Source organism: Acipenser ruthenus, chromosome 1, assembly GCF_902713425.1.
Source record: "Acipenser ruthenus chromosome 1, fAciRut3.2 maternal haplotype, whole genome shotgun sequence".
Classification (NCBI taxonomy): Eukaryota; Metazoa; Chordata; class Actinopteri; order Acipenseriformes; family Acipenseridae; genus Acipenser; species Acipenser ruthenus.
The window spans coordinates 46,337,731-46,357,616 of record NC_081189.1 but is presented as its reverse complement, the minus strand read 5'-3'; the positions used below and the strand labels follow the sequence as shown (position 1 = coordinate 46,357,616).

General features: G+C 37.9%; 1 protein-coding gene and 1 long non-coding RNA gene across 3 annotated transcripts in view; one reads left to right on the top strand and one right to left on the bottom strand.

The window, feature by feature from the left end:
- The window catches only part of LOC117420627 (diacylglycerol kinase theta-like), a 124,526-nt gene that overhangs the window by 68,466 nt on the left and 36,174 nt on the right, over positions 1-19,886 (bottom strand). For both annotated transcript variants that reach the window (XM_034034126.3, XM_034034127.3), the window contains exon 2: positions 11,708-11,787. In XM_034034126.3, the coding sequence (XP_033890017.3) occupies positions 11,708-11,787 (80 nt within the window). The remainder of the gene's footprint in view (positions 1-11,707; positions 11,788-19,886) is intronic.
- Positions 17,143-19,832, top strand: LOC131737340 (uncharacterized). Its single transcript, XR_009328959.1, has 3 exons — positions 17,143-17,245; positions 17,463-17,568; positions 18,183-19,832. It is a non-coding gene; the product is annotated as an uncharacterized LOC131737340 (long non-coding RNA).

Sequence of the window (19,886 nt, the reverse complement as noted above, 5' to 3'; positions counted from 1 at the left end):
GGCATGACTATGTTTTGGTATAGCAAACAGATATGTTTACAGTCTGTCTTACTGTGTTTCATTGCCCGGTGGAGCATTTTCATCACTGTGATATCGGCGTCATTCTCAAGAACAGCATTTCATTCCAAGGTAGATGTCTTGTAGTTCTGACACCCGACTGTGAATGTTTTTTTTTATTTTTTTTTATTTTTTTAAGAAACACAAAATGGCAAAACATGTTGTTGCTGTCCTCTCAAAAGTCAGGTTTCTGGAACCATTCACGCTGAAAATGATGCTTGCATTAATCACATGTCTTAAATAGCAGCACTTCTGTGTCCTAAACCGGACGCATTTTGATAGATGGAGTTTTGAACGTAGGAGGATTCACTCCATGTCGGCACTTTGTATACACTGCGAGTCAGACACCAGACCCACCTCCCTTTTATTTTGCATTTCTACACAAATCATAGGAATAGACCTGGGAAAGGCCAATTTGACAGAATTCAGTCTATAGATGGAAAGCTTTCACCCATGGGGGGGGGCACTGGATGGTAAGAAGTGTCAGGAAGAAGTAGAGGTCTTACCCCCTTCTTTGAAATGGCCATGTGAGGGTCTGTATGGCCTATCTATTGAAAGAGCCCCTATTGAATGGTGCACCTCTCAACCCTGTTAAATAGCACCAAATATCCTGTATTGCTGAGGGTAACTCCAGTATCCTGGCCTGTGTATCTGGAGTTAATGCCGATGTTTTCATCTGGATACACTTCCTCCTAGTATCCACCACATTTGCCACAACCCTGGCACTGGTATCAATAGCGTCACAGCCAGCCTGAAGTTTTATACATTCTTGCCTTCCTCCACTAACTGCATGGCCAGTTCAATATTCTCTGGGGTAGGTGTCTGTAGTCAGACAAAGTACAAACAGGGGGCATGGGGAAGACAAACACAAACACACTAATAAAGAAAATAATTTAGGAACAAAATGAAAAAAATAGCTCGCTGAAAGCCAGTGAAAGGGGAATAAGGAAGAAAAATTATCTATATTAACTTTGTTTTTTAACTTTCAAAACAAAAAACGCACAAGCCTACACCGAGTCCGTACCCAAGCAATCGCAGGAGAAATCTGGATAACAATGCTAATCTGGAACATTTCAAAGTTGTACTTTCCTCTGCCTCTCTCTATTTTTGGTTCTGTTGTCAGAGTAACAATCCCAACTTCCTGTTGCTGCTGCCTGTGCTTGTTTGATGTTCACAACGGGGGCGTTGCCCACAAGTGTACGTGGCAAACGCGAGCCGTCTCAGGGACACAGTACAGCAAAAAACAGACCAAAGCCATCAAGAGCTCCCTTCTGGAGCAGACCACTTTTAGTACGACTGGACCTATGCTGGACTTAGGACACTACAAATTAAAAGCCCAAATCTGCCTCAAAGCTTTGTATCAGATGGCATGTGCCATAATGTAGCCCTTCAGCTTTAGAAGAAATCACAATTAGTATTTGTTTATTTAACAGACGCCTTTATCCAAAGTGACTGAGATTAGGATAGGATGTGAACTATGCATCAGCTGTAGAGTGACTTACAACAATGTCTCACTCGAAAGACGGAGCCCAAGGAGGTTAAGTGACTTGCTCAAGGTCACACAGTGAGTCAGTGGCTGAGCTGGGATTAGAGCTGGGGACCTCCTGGTTACAAGACCTTTTCTTTAACCACCAGACCACATAGTGTCCTATGTGTGGTCTAGTGTTGCAACTTAAAACCAACTGACAACCGATAATACATCTGGGGCTCTTCAGTTAAAAAATGTATTGGAGTTGGCAGCAATAATCTTAGCAATTGTGAATCAAGTGAATGGCAATAGCATGTTTTTACAAGTGCCCAAGTCTGCAGGCGATCTTACACTGTATTATACAATACAAAATAGTCTCAATTTGCAAAACATTTTAAAGCTTTGTTACATTGCAAATTATTACGAACTCACCTCACGCAAGTTAGTGTCTACATTGCCAGCAATAGCTGGTGTTAAACCTGACGTTTTGCAACATATGGGTAACCTTGTGCTTTGTCATAGGTTCCCAAATCTTACACCACACAATTCATATGCTTTCTATTTTGCCCTTTGCTGTATACTACTAGTTCTAATGTACTTTTAAAATTAATTTTAAAAGAGCACAGACAGGTTGTGTAATAGTGTGGTCACATATGAAACGTAAGCCTAAGCAAGTTATACCAGAGGTGGCCAAATGGTGGTTCCCAGGCAGTTCAAGTGCGGCTCCCGGTGAAATGCTGGGTGATGCACATTTTGTAGCTCGAATGAACTGAAGAAAGAATAAACAAACAATATTAAACAACACGTTTAATATTTTTGTTCTCTGTATTCATTTGTGTTTACTATTCTTTCTTCTCTCCCTTAAGTTTCTTTGAGCCTGCATGTTCACTGCAAGGACATTTCGTCTCTTGATGACCTTCGACACCGCTCGCTGGTGCATGCATATTTCGATCACCTCGAGTGAAAGCCAGATGTGCAGTTGAAAGTGAATTTCACAATTTGGAATTAAGTACTCATTTGTTTCCGCTCCTCCTGCACTAGAAGACTGGCTGTACCTCCTCTACGCTCCACTGCCTCCACAGCCCGCTCCTTCTCCACCCTCGCCCCGCAGTGGTGGAATGACCTTCCTACAGATGTCAGGACTGCCCAGTCCCTGACCACCTTCCGGCGCCTCCTCAAGACTCACCTCTTCAGACAGCACCTGTAGAACTCCTTTTTTCCCTCTGGACACTATCACTCTTCCTTAAATGCGCTTTACTTGCTCTTATCTGCTCCCGATTTTACTGCATTTAACCCTGTACTTGAGTACTGTAATCTGTCACAAGTGTTATTTAATCTGTAGTATTTTGTATTTAATTATATCCTGATGTAACTATCACTGACATTTATCTGTTCCGTTACTGAATTGTATTTTGTCATACTTGTACTTGTTAGAACCAAAGTCATTGTATTTAATCTTGCTCTTAATTGTATTAATACTTGTACTGTGATTCTTGAAATGTATTTTTGTTTACGACTGTAAGTCACCCTGGATAAGGGTGTCTGCTAAGAAATAGATAATAATAATAATAATAATAATAATAATAATAATAATAATAATAATAATAATAATAATAATAATGGCATTGAGCAAACCCTCCACGAGTAATAAACAAAGGTATGAGGCTTTAAGTCAGAATTGTAGAAGAGTTTGCTTTCAGTGAAAACAGTGATAAACCTCTGTGTCTCAAGTGCACCAAATTGCTTACACACTGAAGTCTGTACAAGGCAAGCAACCTCAAACATCATTATGAAACAAATCAGAACACATTTTCATCTGAATGTATTCCTGGATCAGACTTGAGGAGAAAAAAAGCTGGCCTCTTTAAAAGCCTGCCTCATCAGTCATGCTCCTTTTGGTGTTCACTAAAGAAGCTGATGTAATGACTCAAGCGAGTTTTGTATGGCATGGAATATCGCTTGTGCCAAACTTCCTTATTCAGATGAATGAGTCTTTTCATAAAACTGGACTGTTGGTTCTAGACTAGAGAATTCATGTTTAAATGTTATATTGCATAGTCTCAGCAGGCACTGTAATCCCTTTCAAAATAAACAGTGCATTAGTCACCCATAAAGCTCTCAAAAGTATTTAATACATGCAGCAGTCATACAACAAGGGAAGAGCTTGTCAAAAATAATTCTTACAAAAATGTCTTTTGTGGTGTTTGTGGTGGAATCTTGCTTCATAATAATTGAATATATTTTACTTGAAGTCCTTGTTACATACAATATAAACATAAATAGTGGAAAAACACCAGTGTTACATTTATAGTTTAATACACTGTAGATCTACAGTACAATACAAATTACACAGAAACTGTAAGGCTCTGCAATGTTCTCCCTTTGTATTTTGCTGCCATCAAGAGATAACTAGTGCTCACCCTTTATAACACTATAGTGGGGAGCCAGTTACAAGACCATGCTATTTGTGTTCCACCTTACAACGAGTAAAAAAGGGCTACTGTAATGGCATTATGGAGCAAATGGAAGCCATGACCCTACCGTGTTATAACCGATTCCGGGGTGTGTTATAACGGGTGAGCACTGTACTGTACTGTATAGAGTAAGTGCAAAATTTCGTTATAATGTTCGAGAGAATTAAAAAAAAAAGTTTTAAACAATGCTATTCATGTTTTCCAGCATGTGCCTTGTGGCTCTCGGCCATATGGAAATTTTGGCATTCGGCTCGTAGGGTCAGGACGTTTGGCCACCCCTGTTACATACAGTATTTTGTCAAGTCAGTCACATCCTTTTTTTCTGGACTAGACTAACTGCCACAGCTCATATACACAGAAGATGCATCTGTCTTCAACTACAGCCTCATTTTGTAGGCCGGAGAAACCTGAGAGTAACTATAAGGTGACTATATGGCTCTGAGTTCAGCGGGACAGTTTGGGACAGTTCAGGCTTTTCAACTCACAACCCAAGGCATTCTGGTAAGTAGTCCTGCTTCTCTTAAAGGAAAGAGATAAGTGAATAGTACCTGAAACAGGTAAAAGGGACCAGAATGCATTGGGTTGTGAATTGAAAAGCTTGAACTGTCCCAAACTGTCCCACTGAACACAGAGCCGTATGGTCACCTTATTACATTATTCCAAGTAAATAATTTAATTCCAGTACAATTTTAATTTTATTTGTGTAGGTTTGCTTTTTTCACTGTAGATTTCTCTATAATGTGGTCTTTGCAACTGTTAGGATTAGAATAGCATTTTATAGTGTAGGTTTGTTGACTCATTTTAACTCAGCCTTAGCAACAACTGAGGCCTGTGCTCTGTTGCAGAACACTCATTTGTGTTAAATATTACAGCAGTGTCTCTGACACAAAAACACTTTAAATCTACTCTATTCAGCCCCCAGATTATTCACCAGTAAATTAACCTAAACTAAAATTATGGTAAATATAAAGAAAATGTAAAAACACATACCAAAATAACTTCTGGGTCTTTTGTGTCTATTGGGGTCAGTTTGATTTACTGGGCTGTTTGGCTGAATCTTGTACATTAAATAGATAAATTCACCTTCTCAACCACGCTGCTTTCAACCACAATAACATGGTTTCAATGACCTACACACATTACGTGAGACAGTCATAAATTAAGCCTTTCTATTCATTGGAATTTAAAAAGGCTTAAAAGATTAAAAAGCATTTCATTGTTACAAAGTGGGTTGACTGAATAAGCCACACAGACAATAGATTTTACAGTCCCTTTTCTACCATTACCTGCTGTTATACAGTAGTATAAAAGAGCTCTGAAATAAATTCTGACAAACATTTCGATGATTATCTTTGTTGCCATTGATAAAATATTTTATTTTTAAACTACTGTACTACTGGATCAGTCTCCAATACTTGGTACCAATATGCACTGTAACATTTGTTCAATCTTTATTATGAAAAGTTATTTTATTAAGAAATATTTTTAAATATTTTTTTCTTGCACGTTGGAGCTAGAGATCATCAAAAAATTCAGGTTTTGCACATTACATATGGCCTCAATAATTAGACTACAAAATAATCCTAATTTACTAAATGTAAATATCTGTACATTCAGAATGTAGTCCTTCTTTAAATGATTTTATAACATGTGTATTTTTGAGTTCTCAATAAATATAAGATATTTATATCCAAAATAAGACATTTTGACTAACTACTCCCTGTTCGATTTTAAAATAAATGGTGGGGGGAGAACCAATTATTTTAATGACTCTCCTGCTTCTGTTTAGCTAGCTATACACACCACAGTCCATTCACTACAAATCACCCGGTGCAGTCCCCTTTAAGCCCTCCCGTCCTCCTCTCAGATGGTCATGGACAGGTGTGAGTACCAATTATACTTCATTTCACAATTTCACATAGTTTCCACTTTCTTACCTTTACCTTCACCAGTCCCTGAAAAGATGTGTTAGTACCCGATATAACAACGTGGGAGAGTCGCGCATGCACTAACATAACAGACTTTTGCTTTTAGCTTTAACTGAGTGCAGACAAAATTACAATCTACACATCCTACACTTAATAGAAAATCATTCAAGAAAACATGTTAAATACAAGCATTTAATGAACATTAGCCACTAATTAATATGACAATCTTTATAAAAAATTTTAAAAAAGTACTCAAGCAATTTCAAATATTTGTTCATGAAAAAAGTATTGGCACCTTTACATTAAATGTCTGTAAAAAGGTAATATAACTATTTAAAAACAGTATCAAAGAAATATGGAATATCAAAATCCACCTATCCACCTAAGAAGTACCATAGAACAAATTAATCTGAACTGCTTGAAAGAAGTGGGCATCCAAAGAGAATTACGGGTACAGCAGCTAGAAGAATCATCCGAGCAGCTAAAATCCAAGATTACAGCCAAGGTCTTAAATAAATATTTAGAAGCAGGAGGCATAATAGTGCGTGACAGACTGTACAAAGGACCCTGACCACAGAAGAGCTGAATGCACATAGACCTCACTGCAAACCACTTTTAAAGAAAATTCATAAAACAAACAGTCTAAAATCTGCCAAGATACATGAACAGGAATCTGAAGTATTCTACAACAAAATTCTCTGGCCCAATGAGACAAAATATAGACCACAGTATGTTTGGATAAAAAAGGGAAAGCCTTCAATGAAGAAAAGCTTGTACCTACAGTTAAACATGGAAGTGATTTGATTATGATGGGGTGGGGGGTGGGGGGTGTTAACGGTTCAGGGATTTGAGACTCTTCTGATTAAAGGTCAAATGACTGCAGCCATGTATCAAAACATTCTACAATGTACAATGATAATATCTGATTGGTAGACAGTTCATCTTCCAACACGACAACAACAAACCATACGGCTGTTACCTCTGCAATTCTTGAAGGAAACGAAGATAAAAGTTCTGGAACAGCCTTCACAATCACCAGCTCTTAATCAACTAGAAATGCTTTGGACATATGAATAAAGCTGTAGCTAAGCATTGTGTATCCAGTATGTCTGAGCTGAAGGAAATATGCAAGACAGAATGGGTCCAGATTTAACCAACAAGATGTAACATACTAGATATGAATTATCATAAACATCTGAAAGCCATAATAAGGAGGACACACGAACTACTAAAGCAGGGGTCCCAAATTTTTTGTCAAATACTTTAAATGAAATAAGTTTGTTTTATAAAGATTACTTGTTAAATTACTAGAAATTGTGTATATGCTTTTTTTTTTATTAACATTACTAAATGTTTGTCCTTAATCTGTTACCTTCAATTATGGTATAATAAGCACAGGGTGCCAATACTTTTGTCTGTAACTGTATGTGGAACCTGTAAAGTTAATTAATTTTATACCACAAATATTAAAACCTCATTTTAAAACCCGTCACAATCTGATGCTGGGGGACCCCTCTCCTCCATGAGTGGAAGCTGCCGCAAATGGGGATTTTCTTTGGCCAATAGTGGGATTTTGAGATTAGTATCTGTCAACCCTGCTTTTCACCTCAGCATATTTCACATTGATTTCCAACAGTTATGTTTGTAGGTTTAAAACACCCAGCCCACAAAAATTAAGATCGGGGAAAAAAAGGAGAACAATTATGTTTGAAATTGAATAATAATAGCATTTCAAAAGTATATTGTCTTCATTAAATTCAAAGTATTATACAGTCATCTCTCATCAATGTGAATTTAAGGGACTGGCAACATTTTTTTTTTGTCTCATCAATAATTCTTATTATGAGGAGTCAAATGCACAATGTCAGTTTTTATTGAAATTACAGTAACATTAAATCAAATATCAATTACAGTACAATCAAAAGTATTATAAATGTAAAACTACTGTACATTTTATTGAAAACACGGTTGTAAGTGAACTTTTAAAATGATACATTACAACTTGAAACCTGCATGCCCCATTCTGATCACAGGCATTTTTAAACCACAAAGCAAGACATCCTCAACATCAGGGTATTGAGCAAATCAGAAACGCTGACGACTTGCATCCACAGTGTGCAGTTCATTAGACCTTTATTATTGTATCCCAGTTTTTCAGAATGGTTGAGAAAGTGTTTGCAGGAATGTTGAAATCTGCAGCAACAACTTTGTTTTTGCATTATTCACTGCTTAACACCTCCACTTTTGTCTGCAAGGATAAAGCAAGTTTTTTTGCGCTGGTCACTCATTGCTATGCTTCATGGAAATTGAAAGAGAGCACTATGGCAACTTGAAATGCATCATGATCAGGAGTCCCAAAACAGCACTAAAATACAGTACAGAGGTGTTAATCTGGATGCAACTTAATACATGTCAAAATACACTCCGCTGTTTGAACTAGGGCACTACTTAATATTCAAAAATGTGTTCCCTAGGGGGGGCTCCAAAATAATTCTCACAAATAGGAAATTCGTGTTAAGTGAATTCGTATTATAATACATAACTTACAATAAGCGACAGCAAAATTTTGCCTGGACCACATAGAAAATTTGTAGTATCAACATTTGTTTAATCTGAGTTCACCTTAATGAGAATTGACTGTAAATATTGCTTTTGATTTAATATGAAAGAAAAAAAAGATACCTTGGCACCACTCGGTACTGAGGTCTTTTGAAACAGAAGGACAGGGTTCCACATCGAACACAAAGACATGCTTTTGGGGTATTCATTTGTTAAGTTTGTTCATAGAATGATGTTTTCGCTTATGAGTTGTAATGAATGTATAGTGTGGGCTTGGTTTTGAGATGTGTTTTTTTTTTATATAAGTGTTTTGTACTAACTTTTGTACTTGATAACATTAATTTAAAAATCCAATTGATGCCTATGATTAATACGTTTTAATACGTTTTGTCAGTAATTTGAACTTATTAATATGTTAAAATATTATCTAAACTGAATCAAATAGTTTCAATTGTTACATAATTGATTTATTAAAATGTTTGGATATACTGTTACTTGTTCACAGTCATCTTAAAATAACGCTAGAATATGTTTTGTTGCAAAATAATAAGTTTTTGACCGGTTCAGATTTTGCTGCTGATGTATTAATTTTCAAAAGGTTTTTTTTAGGTTGTGCTGCGGGGGGGGAGGGGGTTACTTCACATTCTTGCACCAGGGTCCAATAAATCGTAGCACCTGCACAGCGTTGGGGTGGGGCTAAGATGGCTAAACACTTTGTGTGAGTAGGTGAAGAACAACTATACATGTGTATTATATATAAACCTGTGATGCGTTTAATCAAGTTTACAAATATAGACAGTTTTTCTTTTTGTGCTCTATAATAGAATATACAGGCTTTCTAGCTATAAATATATTCTCAAAAAGGAAGGAAATTCTTTGCAAAAAACATTGTTATTGCATCAGTTAGGGTTGATATTAAAAAGACAGAAGTAAGGCAACACAAGCAAACACAGACAGCTATCACTAGTTAAGACAAACAACATAAAACTCTCTGCAGATAACACAAGAGACATCCATCATCATGGTCCACTAGGTGTATGAGGTCCGCTGCCATGCCATACCTCTATTTTTTCCACTGCCACGATCAATGTGGAACATGCTGTGTCATGTCAGTTTGAGAGGGCAGCACCAACAACACAGATAAACAGTTTTTCTGTGTCGTACTGGATGAGCAACATAATACAGTTTAATGGGAGGGATGGCCTCACCATCACTGTTGGGCTGTAATACCAGTATGTTCTGTATTCTCTAGTGTTTTAGGACTATGTTGGCAGATAGCACACACGTGCGTTCTGTAAATATCCATCCTTATGCAGTGCAGATGGATGTCTCTTGTGTTATCTGCAGAGAGTTGTATGTGGTTCGTCTTAACTGATGATGGCTGTCTGTGGTTGCTTGTGTTGCCTTGCCCCTTCCACTGCTTGTAAGAGGGTGGGAGGGAATGCAGAGTTAGGGTTAAAAACCTTAACATCGCATTTCCCTACTTTTGTTGTTTTAATATATATATATATATATATATATATATATATATATATATATATATATATATATATATATATATATATATATATATATATATATTAATCGGGACAGTTGGTAGCTTTATTTATGGATGAACTTAAACAAAAATGTATCTATCATAAGATGGACAAATAATGATAATAAACACTGAAACATATTCTAGTTACAGTAAATCTTTTTTTTTTTTAACTGAATGTATCATAAACATTTCTGAACTACTGACATGAAAAAATTATAAAGTTCTGCACATTTTTCTGCAGACTGAGCAAGACTTTCTAGGACTTTTTTCTGGACACTCTTGAGATGGCATTATTGCGCATGGTAGAAATCCATGTGCTTAAGAGGGTTGTGTTCGTTTTTTGTTTGTGATTAACCACACAAATCAGGTAATCATGTAATTGTTTGGTTCCAAACATGTCCTAATACAGGCGTCTCTAGTTGCTGTAGCTGAAATGGCACTGTGGCCATAATGGCTGTGAATAGAGATACATTTTGAGGGGCGTTGCAGCAATTGCCACATGGCCGGTGTTAATTTCAAGCCCTGTATTTATGAATTCAGGTCTCAAAAGATAAAAAATGAAAGACAAAAGATAATATCTGAAAGACTATTTGAAAGACTGTTTACTGCATTTTTCTATAGTTTAGTCATCTGTGCGCTCAATTTCTTTAGAATGCAGCTAAAATATCATATGTTGATAGGTAATCTTCATATCTGGGGCGCATGTATCCACTGTGCTGTAAATAATACGGTACAGTTATCCAGTGAAATACATCTTCTCTGCGTCCTGTAAGACAACAGGGTGTGGAAGGACTTTTATAGTGCATTATGAAATGTCCAATTAACCCTTCTGCTGCAAAGCATACAGTGTAGGGATTAAAAAAAATATATATTAGCTGTTAGTAGGGATGTGATTTTGTCATGGTAAAAATGTTAAAGCAGGAATATGCTTACCTTTTAATTTGAACATATATACCTTTTCCCGAAAAAAAAAATCTGAACAGTGAAATTTAGTTTTTTTAAATAAATGTTCCGGTTGTAAATTGATAATTTTACAATATCCTTATTGTTAATGTATTTAACACAGCTGTGATTTTGGTATTACAAGATATACAGTCAAAGATTAGAAGGATCGTTCTGCATTAACACTGTTGACAGGTTAAGCACCTCAGGGGAATGACTAAGAGCTGCAAATCAGGGTTCATGCTTCTCCACAATTGTAAACCGTTTAGGCTTTGCACTATCAAGTGTATGCAGAGGTATATTTTCTGCACAAAAGGCTTTGGTTAATTTGAAGTTTGTTTTTCATTAAAGCTGCTCTGCTTTCATGAAATTGTTTGGGATATTGCTCTGCTAGTTGCTTAGAACTTAATTTAGACACTTTTTTATAGTCCTGTGTAAGTATTCACCTTTATTTGACATTTGCTAACCGCTTTAACTTTATACTGAAACCAATAAAATTCCTAATTTTCATGCTGAGTGGAAACAAATGTCAAAATTCACAGGTTCCGTGATCGCCGTGACAAAATCACATCCCTAGCTATTAGACATCACAGAGGACACAGGCTTAGGTGTGACTAATGAAACTCATATCACAGCTTGACCAGGGAGTTATTTGTCATGTGTCATTAATTGTTTAGTTTTTTTCAGATTATCTGTAGCATAATGCTCAACTTTGGTTATAAAAGACAACAGCACTCACCCGCACTAAAGTCGAAGCCATACAAGAGCACACAGTCTTCACATGCTTCAGGCACCTCTCGTGGGACATGAAGTTACACACTGCAGGGAATAGAGAAAGAGGGATATTTATTCTACATATTACCACCACATTTGGGTTTCTGCAATGATACCAAATCACGTTGAATGCTGTAACAGATATATTTTGTAAAGAGGGGTCTATGAAACCACCCCATAATGTTTCACTTCTTTAACATTTTTTTTCATTTTCTCAGTCACAGTATAACATGATGCAAACTGAAAACAATCAAATTCAGGGTTTCAGGAAAATTGGTTGACCTCTCTTTGGTTACTGATCTGAAATGCAAATATGTGCTGCTGTACAACAACAAAAAAATCTGAAGCAAAAGTGTTGATCTTTGCAATGCAAAACCAGAAAGAACTGGTCGCCAAAGGGACTGAACATTTTTGCATGCATAGTCAAGGTATCTGTGTCATTTACGTGAATTGGGGAGAGACGGGAAACATTTTCTAGATTTACAGGCTGATAATTGTGACATCAGATGAAAAAAAACCCTCCAAAAAAAAAACAAAAAAAAAAAACATTTGAAATCCTTTCACTTTCTGTGATAAAGGTAACATCTGATTACAGCTAAAACACTGACAGATAATAAAGGAAGTGAATAAATACCTAGAGCCACAAGCCATTTTACATTTCATAGCGGCCTCTTTGAAATATCTGCAAATAATAATAATTAAAAATAAATCAAAGACGTTTTCACTCCTCTGACCTATCTCCACAGTATACTGTAGTACCTGAACCTGGTATCCAGACTGAATGCCATTTTAGAAAGCCAACACTGTTTTACACAGCTGAGTAGTTCCAGTGTCTTGTGGGTAGGTTCTGTCCCACATGCAGTGAAGAAATATGAACTGAGAACATTTAGAAAATCTATAGAAACTAATTTTTCTGCATACAATAAGGAAAACGATAAACCTGTCAGTTGAATAAAACGGGAATGATGCCTTCTGATTGGTTGCTGTAGAGGGCATTAACGGCCAGGAAATGCCTCGGAGTTCACACAACCATCAGCGATAAAGTACAGTAAGGTATCAATCCGCCAAAAAGAACATCTAGTATAACCGTCAACTGTCAGAACCACAACAAACCCATCGAATAATGGCTATAACAGGTCATAAAAATGAGTCCTCCATCTATATCCAACAAACAAAAATGGTCTTCACCTTTCCAATGTCTTAACTCAATTATCCACCAGTCGTCAATAGTTGAAAATCAGCAGCAAACCTTCCAACAGACTGCAAACCTGCAAAAGCACATTAAAAAACCAAAGCCCAATGCTTTGCTCCACCCTCAGAAACCTCAGCCACAAACATACCTGCTATGTTTCAAAACTGCACTTTCCCAGAAAATCTGTAATTCAACTTGAAATAAATCAACCTAATAAAATAAATTTAAAAAAAAAACAAACCTGGAGGCCCTCAATCAGCCTCTCGTTTGAGCTGGACTCCAGAACTCACCTGAGCTCTAGGATGTCCACCTCCAGCTCTCTCATTGTTTTACTTAAGCTCCTAGTGACATTTCTAGTGTATTGCTCACATAAAGATAAAATCTACACCTTCCCTACATCCCACCAGTGCCAGAAAGAGGAGAAAACTGTTCATCATTAACTAAGTCTCAGAGAGGGGAGCAGTACATTAATAGAAACTAAGCTGTTGTCAGAGCTTTGTGGGAGTGAGAACACCGGATTTAAAAATGCTCAAATGATGTTTAAAACTTTAAAACCAATCCAGTTTGGCCAGGGAGACATTAGTGCCATACAGTAAATGTAACACGCTAGCTCACGCCACCACCATGTTGCTTTCCTGCAGCTTTCACTCTATCTTCACGCTACTCTACTGCATTTACCCCAGCTAAAGCTACCTTCACTCACATTACATGCACTATTCTTATTGTGGTCAAGGAAAGCATCTGCAGCAGTGCAGTACTTTTATGACTGCAACTGTCAACAAGAGATACATGTAAACACAAATATACATTTTATATATTTATGAAGCAATTCTGCGCATCTTGCACATTTTTAAGGATGTCATTATTACATCCAACGTATACTGACGGCTCTATCCAAAGACGCAGAGAGAAAAAGCAACTGGTTCTCGTTAAGGAAAGAGGCCAATCAGGGACCTCAAAAGAGAGGTGATGGAGGAAGCTACTGTAACAATGAAAAGGATTGGATGGCTAAGGTGATGGAGGAAGTGAACATCAATAAAAAGGAATGGATGGCTGTTAAGTAAACTATGCTGTGTTTGGTGGGGCGGGAGGTGCCGTCCGTAGCTGAAGCTGAAGCGCAGCTGGGTCATGCAGTAAGACAATGATCCAAAACACACAAGCAAGTCTACATCAGAATGGTTGAAGAACAAGAACAAGGCCTAGTCAAAGTCCAGACCTAAACCCCATTGAGATGTTGTGGCAGGAACTGAAACGAGCAGTTCATGCTCGAAAACCCACAAATGTCAGTGAGTTGAAGCAGTTCTGCATGGAGGAGTGGGCCAAAATTCCTCCACGGCGCTGTGAGAGACTAATCAATAACTACAGGAAGTGTTTGGTTGCAGTTATTGCTGCTAAAGGTGGCGTAACCAGTTATTGAGTCTAAGGGGGCGATTACTTTTTCACACGGGGGGACTGGGTGTCGCATAACTTTCTTTAATAAATAAATGAAATATGTATCAATTTTTTGTGTTATTTGTTCACTCAGGGTCCCTTTTATCTAATATTAGGTTTTGGTTGAAGATCTGATAACATTCAGTGTCAAAAATATGCAAAAATGCAGGAAATCAGACAGAGGGCAAATACTTTTTCACGGCACTGTAGGTAACATAACATCTCCCGTCAGTGGTCTGTTACCCATAATCTTTCTGGAGCCTGAGGTAATGTTGCCACATGAAATAAAAGTGTTTTTTACTACCTTTGGTTATGTTAGTTTATTTTGATGGTCTTCCTGCAGCATTGTACAATGAGATCTGGACCATGTACATGCCAAGCTTCTTATACCATGCCATGGTCTTCCTGCAGCATTGTACAATGAGATCTGGACCATGTACATGCCAAGCTTCTTATACCATGCCATAGTCTTCCTGCAGCATTGTACAATGAGATCTGGACCATGTACATGCCAAGCTTCTTATACCATGCCATGGTCTTCCTGCAGCATTGTACAATGAGATCTGGACCATGTACATGCCAAGCTTCTTATACCATGCCATGGTCTTCCTGCAGCATTGTACAATGAGATCTGGACCATGTACATGCCAAGCTTCTTATACCCTGCCATGGTCTTCTTGGAGCATTGTACGGCTCCACAACCTGGTCTGACTTATCCACACCTCCCATATATTTGTTGTATTTTTTTTTAATGGACGAGGACACAAAAATACAATGAAACCAATCATTACAATCAATTATTGTATTATTTATTTATTTATTTAATTTTCTGAAGGGAGAAAAAAATATATATTGTGAAAGGTTTAGAGGGGAGGGGGAAAGGAGAAATTAAAATCAATAACTACTAACCTAAACTTGAATACATTTTGAATACAATTGTCAATTATATGTGAATCATTATAAAAAAATACAAATGGGGGACAGTAGACAGATAAAATTAGATCAAAAATATAAAATTATAAAACATTTCAATATAAATAGTCAAAAAATTATATATTTTACATAAGCGGATCAATCGAAAATTTGCTGAACTTGTTTCTCTCCAACACCAACTTCACCAGACTCTACGCAGTTTGAGATACAAAGGTTGCAAGTACAGGAACTGTAACCAAAAAAAAAAAAAAAACGTGGTTCCTTTGAGCCTCTGATCACTGACCTCAAAGGTCACTGTAGAAAAAAATAATGAAGCCACATCATAAAGTATCTTTGGCCACATATTTCAAGTGCCTTCCCACACACGTGAGAAGTTTCAATAATGTCGATGTGGCAACCACAGAGGTAGGAGGGTCTTTCTGTATCGTCACATCAACAAAAGAGAATGCAGTACAGTGCAGAGAAATGCAGGTGCGTCACTTCAAAGCTAATTCCACGAAACACAATCCAAATAACTTTATTACCAATCCTCATTGCAGAGAAACAAAAGTTACATGTAGATTGTTTTAAATTTGCTCTAGATGCATCACAGCGTTGGTCAGCACCAGCATTCAAGTAGGCTGTAGATTAGGTCTAATCAAAGCTATTTTATCACTAACATAATGAAATTAGAACCACCAACCACATAGTTACCTACATTTCAACTTACATTAGGATGTATTTTGTGTGTAAACTAGTGAATAATACAATACTGGGATAGCAGCGCTACTGCTTCAGATATTTAATAAATCCCAACAGTTTACAGTCACACTAAACAGTTACATCCATGACTCCATGCACTCAAGGAAAAATATTTTTAAAAAACTAAAGAAACTTAGCAAATAACTGTATTGTTTAGCGAGTTCATTCAGGTAGCTATTTACAACAACACGCACTCTCTTATTATCTGACCAATCACACATCACTTATTTGCATATTAGAGGCCCGAGGTGCACACGTGTGCGTGTGGAGTTTGTGGAAAACAGACGTAGTACTGTATTTGATTTGACAGCGGAGAGATCTTTCAGCGACAGAATTCTGATATACTTACAAACACCTGGATATTGTATTTATCCATCATTATATTATATTAAATAATATTTATTTATTGCTACATTTTTGCTATATTTATTTACTGCTATATTTTGATCCACTGGTTACATTGAGTTTTACTGGGGGCCCCCCTAAGTGGCTGGGGCCTGTGCGTTAATTCGCCTGCTTGAGCCCACAAAAAAGCCAGCTGAACTGAAAAAACTATCTGACACACGGTTGGCTTGTCAATATGCTGCTTGCTGGGCAATATGAAAAACACTGCCAGTTATATGTGCAACGCTAATGGACATCACAGAGCAACCGAGGCAAAGGCACTGAATACATTGATCGATCACTCATTTACAGTTAATCTCACAATGATGGGTCTTCTGTGTCTTACAAAAACAATGTCTGATCATTTCCAGTCTCTCGACATGCAACTGGCCACTGCGATTGATCGTGTTCAATCGGTTATATCTGTCCTTCAGCATAAGCGCACCGAAGAAGCATGGGAAGACATATGGAGCAGCGCAAATGACCTATGTGGATGGGCTGGGATCGATATTGTGCAGAATCAGCAAGTGAGGAGACGAGCACAACCACGCCATCTACAAGATTTCATTGTGAATTCTCAAACAGTGGAAGGACAGCCTTTGGCAATGTCTGATGATTATCGAAACCACTGCTTCTACCCTGTCATAGACAACCTGGTTAATGAAATGAATCAGCGCTTTTCACACGACTCTTGCAACATTCTGAAAGGCGTGACTGCACTCAATCCAAAAACATGAATCATTCCTGGACAAACAATGCGTTCTGCCAATGGCCCTCCACTATGGGATTTGCGAAGAAAAACTGGCTGCCGAACTTCCTCAAGTAAGTAGTCTTCTTGAACTGAAAAAGCAACAGGGACATGTTGTTAACTCCACACTTGACTTTTCAACCATGCGCCGACCACATCGAGATGCGTTTATTGATTTGTACACACTCTTGCGAACATAGCTTTTCCTGTCTACGACGACTAAAGAACTACTTAAGAAACAGCAGTAGAGACTGTCGCACTAGTAACCTTGCCTTTCTTTCCATAATTCAGAAAGAACAAAAGGACTACATGTTGACGATGTCATTGATTTCTTTGCTGCAAATCACAACAGTAGATGGATTATCCTGAAGCGAAACGTCTGCTTCATTATTCAGTGGTGAGTAGCTCAATCCCTATCTCTTTACGTTTTTTTTTTTTTTTTTTTAATAATATGTTACACTGGTTTAAAGAAAATATATTAGAATTACAGATGAACCCACTTAATGTCACCTCCCTTAATATTATGGCCCGTTTATTATTACACCCCATACCATATGTTCTTTAAGAAATTACCTCAACTTCACAAACACGCTTGTTGTCATGTTTTGTGCAGCCTGTCAAATGCTGTGTTTAAGGCTTTATTGAGCTGTGGCATTCCGCTTAGTTTAGAGGCAAATTGCTTCTGTTACTTTAACAAAGTAAGAGACTGAAGGTTATGCAGGTTCATAACAATGAGGAAGAGTGACAAAAAAAGAAGCTTTAGAACTGTTTTGAATTTCGGATTGTGTGTACTTGGTTGGCTTTTGATTTTGCTTGGAAAAACAGGCTCGACCGGATAAGTTAAAAAAAAAAAAAAAAAAAAAAACACTTAGTTTTGGTCTGTTATTATTTATTATGCTTTAATAGTAGCATGTGTGTTATTTGTTTGTTCATTTTATTTGCGTGTGAGATGGTATTGTTTGAACAGTGCATGACAACATTGTGTTATCTTTCTCTGGTATGAATGAATAGATGGAATCTCACTGGATCTGAATATCAAAACCAACTGGTTTCAAGAATGTGAGCACTGCTGCAGAGTCGCCACAAGATACAGTTCAGTTAAAAAGCAACATCAGTTATGTCAGCTCAGAAATGGACTGATCTGTTTTTTTTCCTAATGTAAAAACGATACAATACATTCTGTGAGTTCTTGTTTCATTACATATAACAAAAATGTTCCTTTCGGTCATATGTACAGTAAACGATACAATGCTTTTTTATTGTAGTAAACCAGTACATTTCGTAAGAGCTTTTTTTGTTATCAAAAAGTTTGCATTTGTTTACAAGTAAATGACACACAACTGTCACATTTAGTTTCTACTGATTTTCTGTCAATGAACGTTATACCTTAATAAAACATTGCTCTTCCATTCACTTCTCTTCTTTATTCGCACTGTCATAGGCGAATGTTAAACCCAGTCCATCTGTATATATTTGTATTCTCCTTTTGAGGGTAGGGTAACAAAGACACAACACATGTTTTAGTAGTTCCTGTTAAAGCTAGTTCACTTCCTAAATGCTACAGTGTGTGTGCCCACAAGATGTCGAGTGCAGCCCCTCAATTCTTTGTCTAGCCCACCTCAGCCCCCTCACTGGGAAGAGGCTGGCGCCGCCCCTGCACTACAGATTTCCTACCTGTACCAAGATGTCTAAACGTAAATCAAATCGTACTCAGCCAGCAGAGACGACCTTGTGGGATCCTTCTGGGTACGATGCGATTGTGAGTCTAGGCCCTGAAATGACAACAATGTTGAAATGACATCGAAGGCGATCAAACAGCAGCTCCTTAATTCGTTTTTGGCATTCCGTGAGGAAAATAAGGAGATGATTGCTGCATTGCAAGCCTCGCTTGATGCCTGGGCTGGTCAGGTGAAGGAAGTGAAAGTCTCTCTGGCTAACGTGGACGAGAGAGTTGCTGATCTGGAATCCCTGTATAGCAGTCTGGCCGAACAGAATAAGTTGTTGTTAGCAAAAACTGGACTATTTGGAAAACAGCTCCCACAGGCAAAATGTGTGTGTTGTGAGGGTCCCTGAGGGGGATGAACAACAGAACCCCAGAGTTCATGCAAAACATCCAAGGTCAAAGTCTTTGGCGTAGATAGAAATCTGTTCTCCACCTCTGATTGACTCTGCGCATCGTTCGCCAGGTCCCAGGAAAGACATAGCTCATCCCAGATCCTTCACAGCGAGACTGCACCAGTTAAAAGAGCTTCCAGGGGGCGGCGCTCAATTGGCCGAGCGCCGCCCGGGGGTTGGGAGGGTTAGGTCGGCCAGGGTGTCCTCGGCTCACCGTGCACCAGCGACCCCTGTAGTCTGACTGGGCGCCTGCAGGCTTGCCTGTAAGCTGCCCGAGAGCTGCGTTGTCCTCTTTTTTTCAAATAACGTTTGTGTAAGATGTGGCAGGTTAGAATGCCTAATTGAATTCCATGTGCAGCATGTGGCTAGTCCTTTGTTCCTGTTTATGTACCAGTGTGAGGACTCATGACTGCGTGGATATTCAGGAAGACTGAACCAGATGCTCAACCGAGGACCACCGTGTGTTACCCATGATCCTGATGTTTAGTAAGGGGTATTAGTTTAGGGGATTTTAATCCCATAAAAGTTTATTTAGAGGGAAGTGTCAGGGAGACTTTGTTTGTTCTGTTTTGAAATGTTTGTTTAGCATTTTTGTATGTA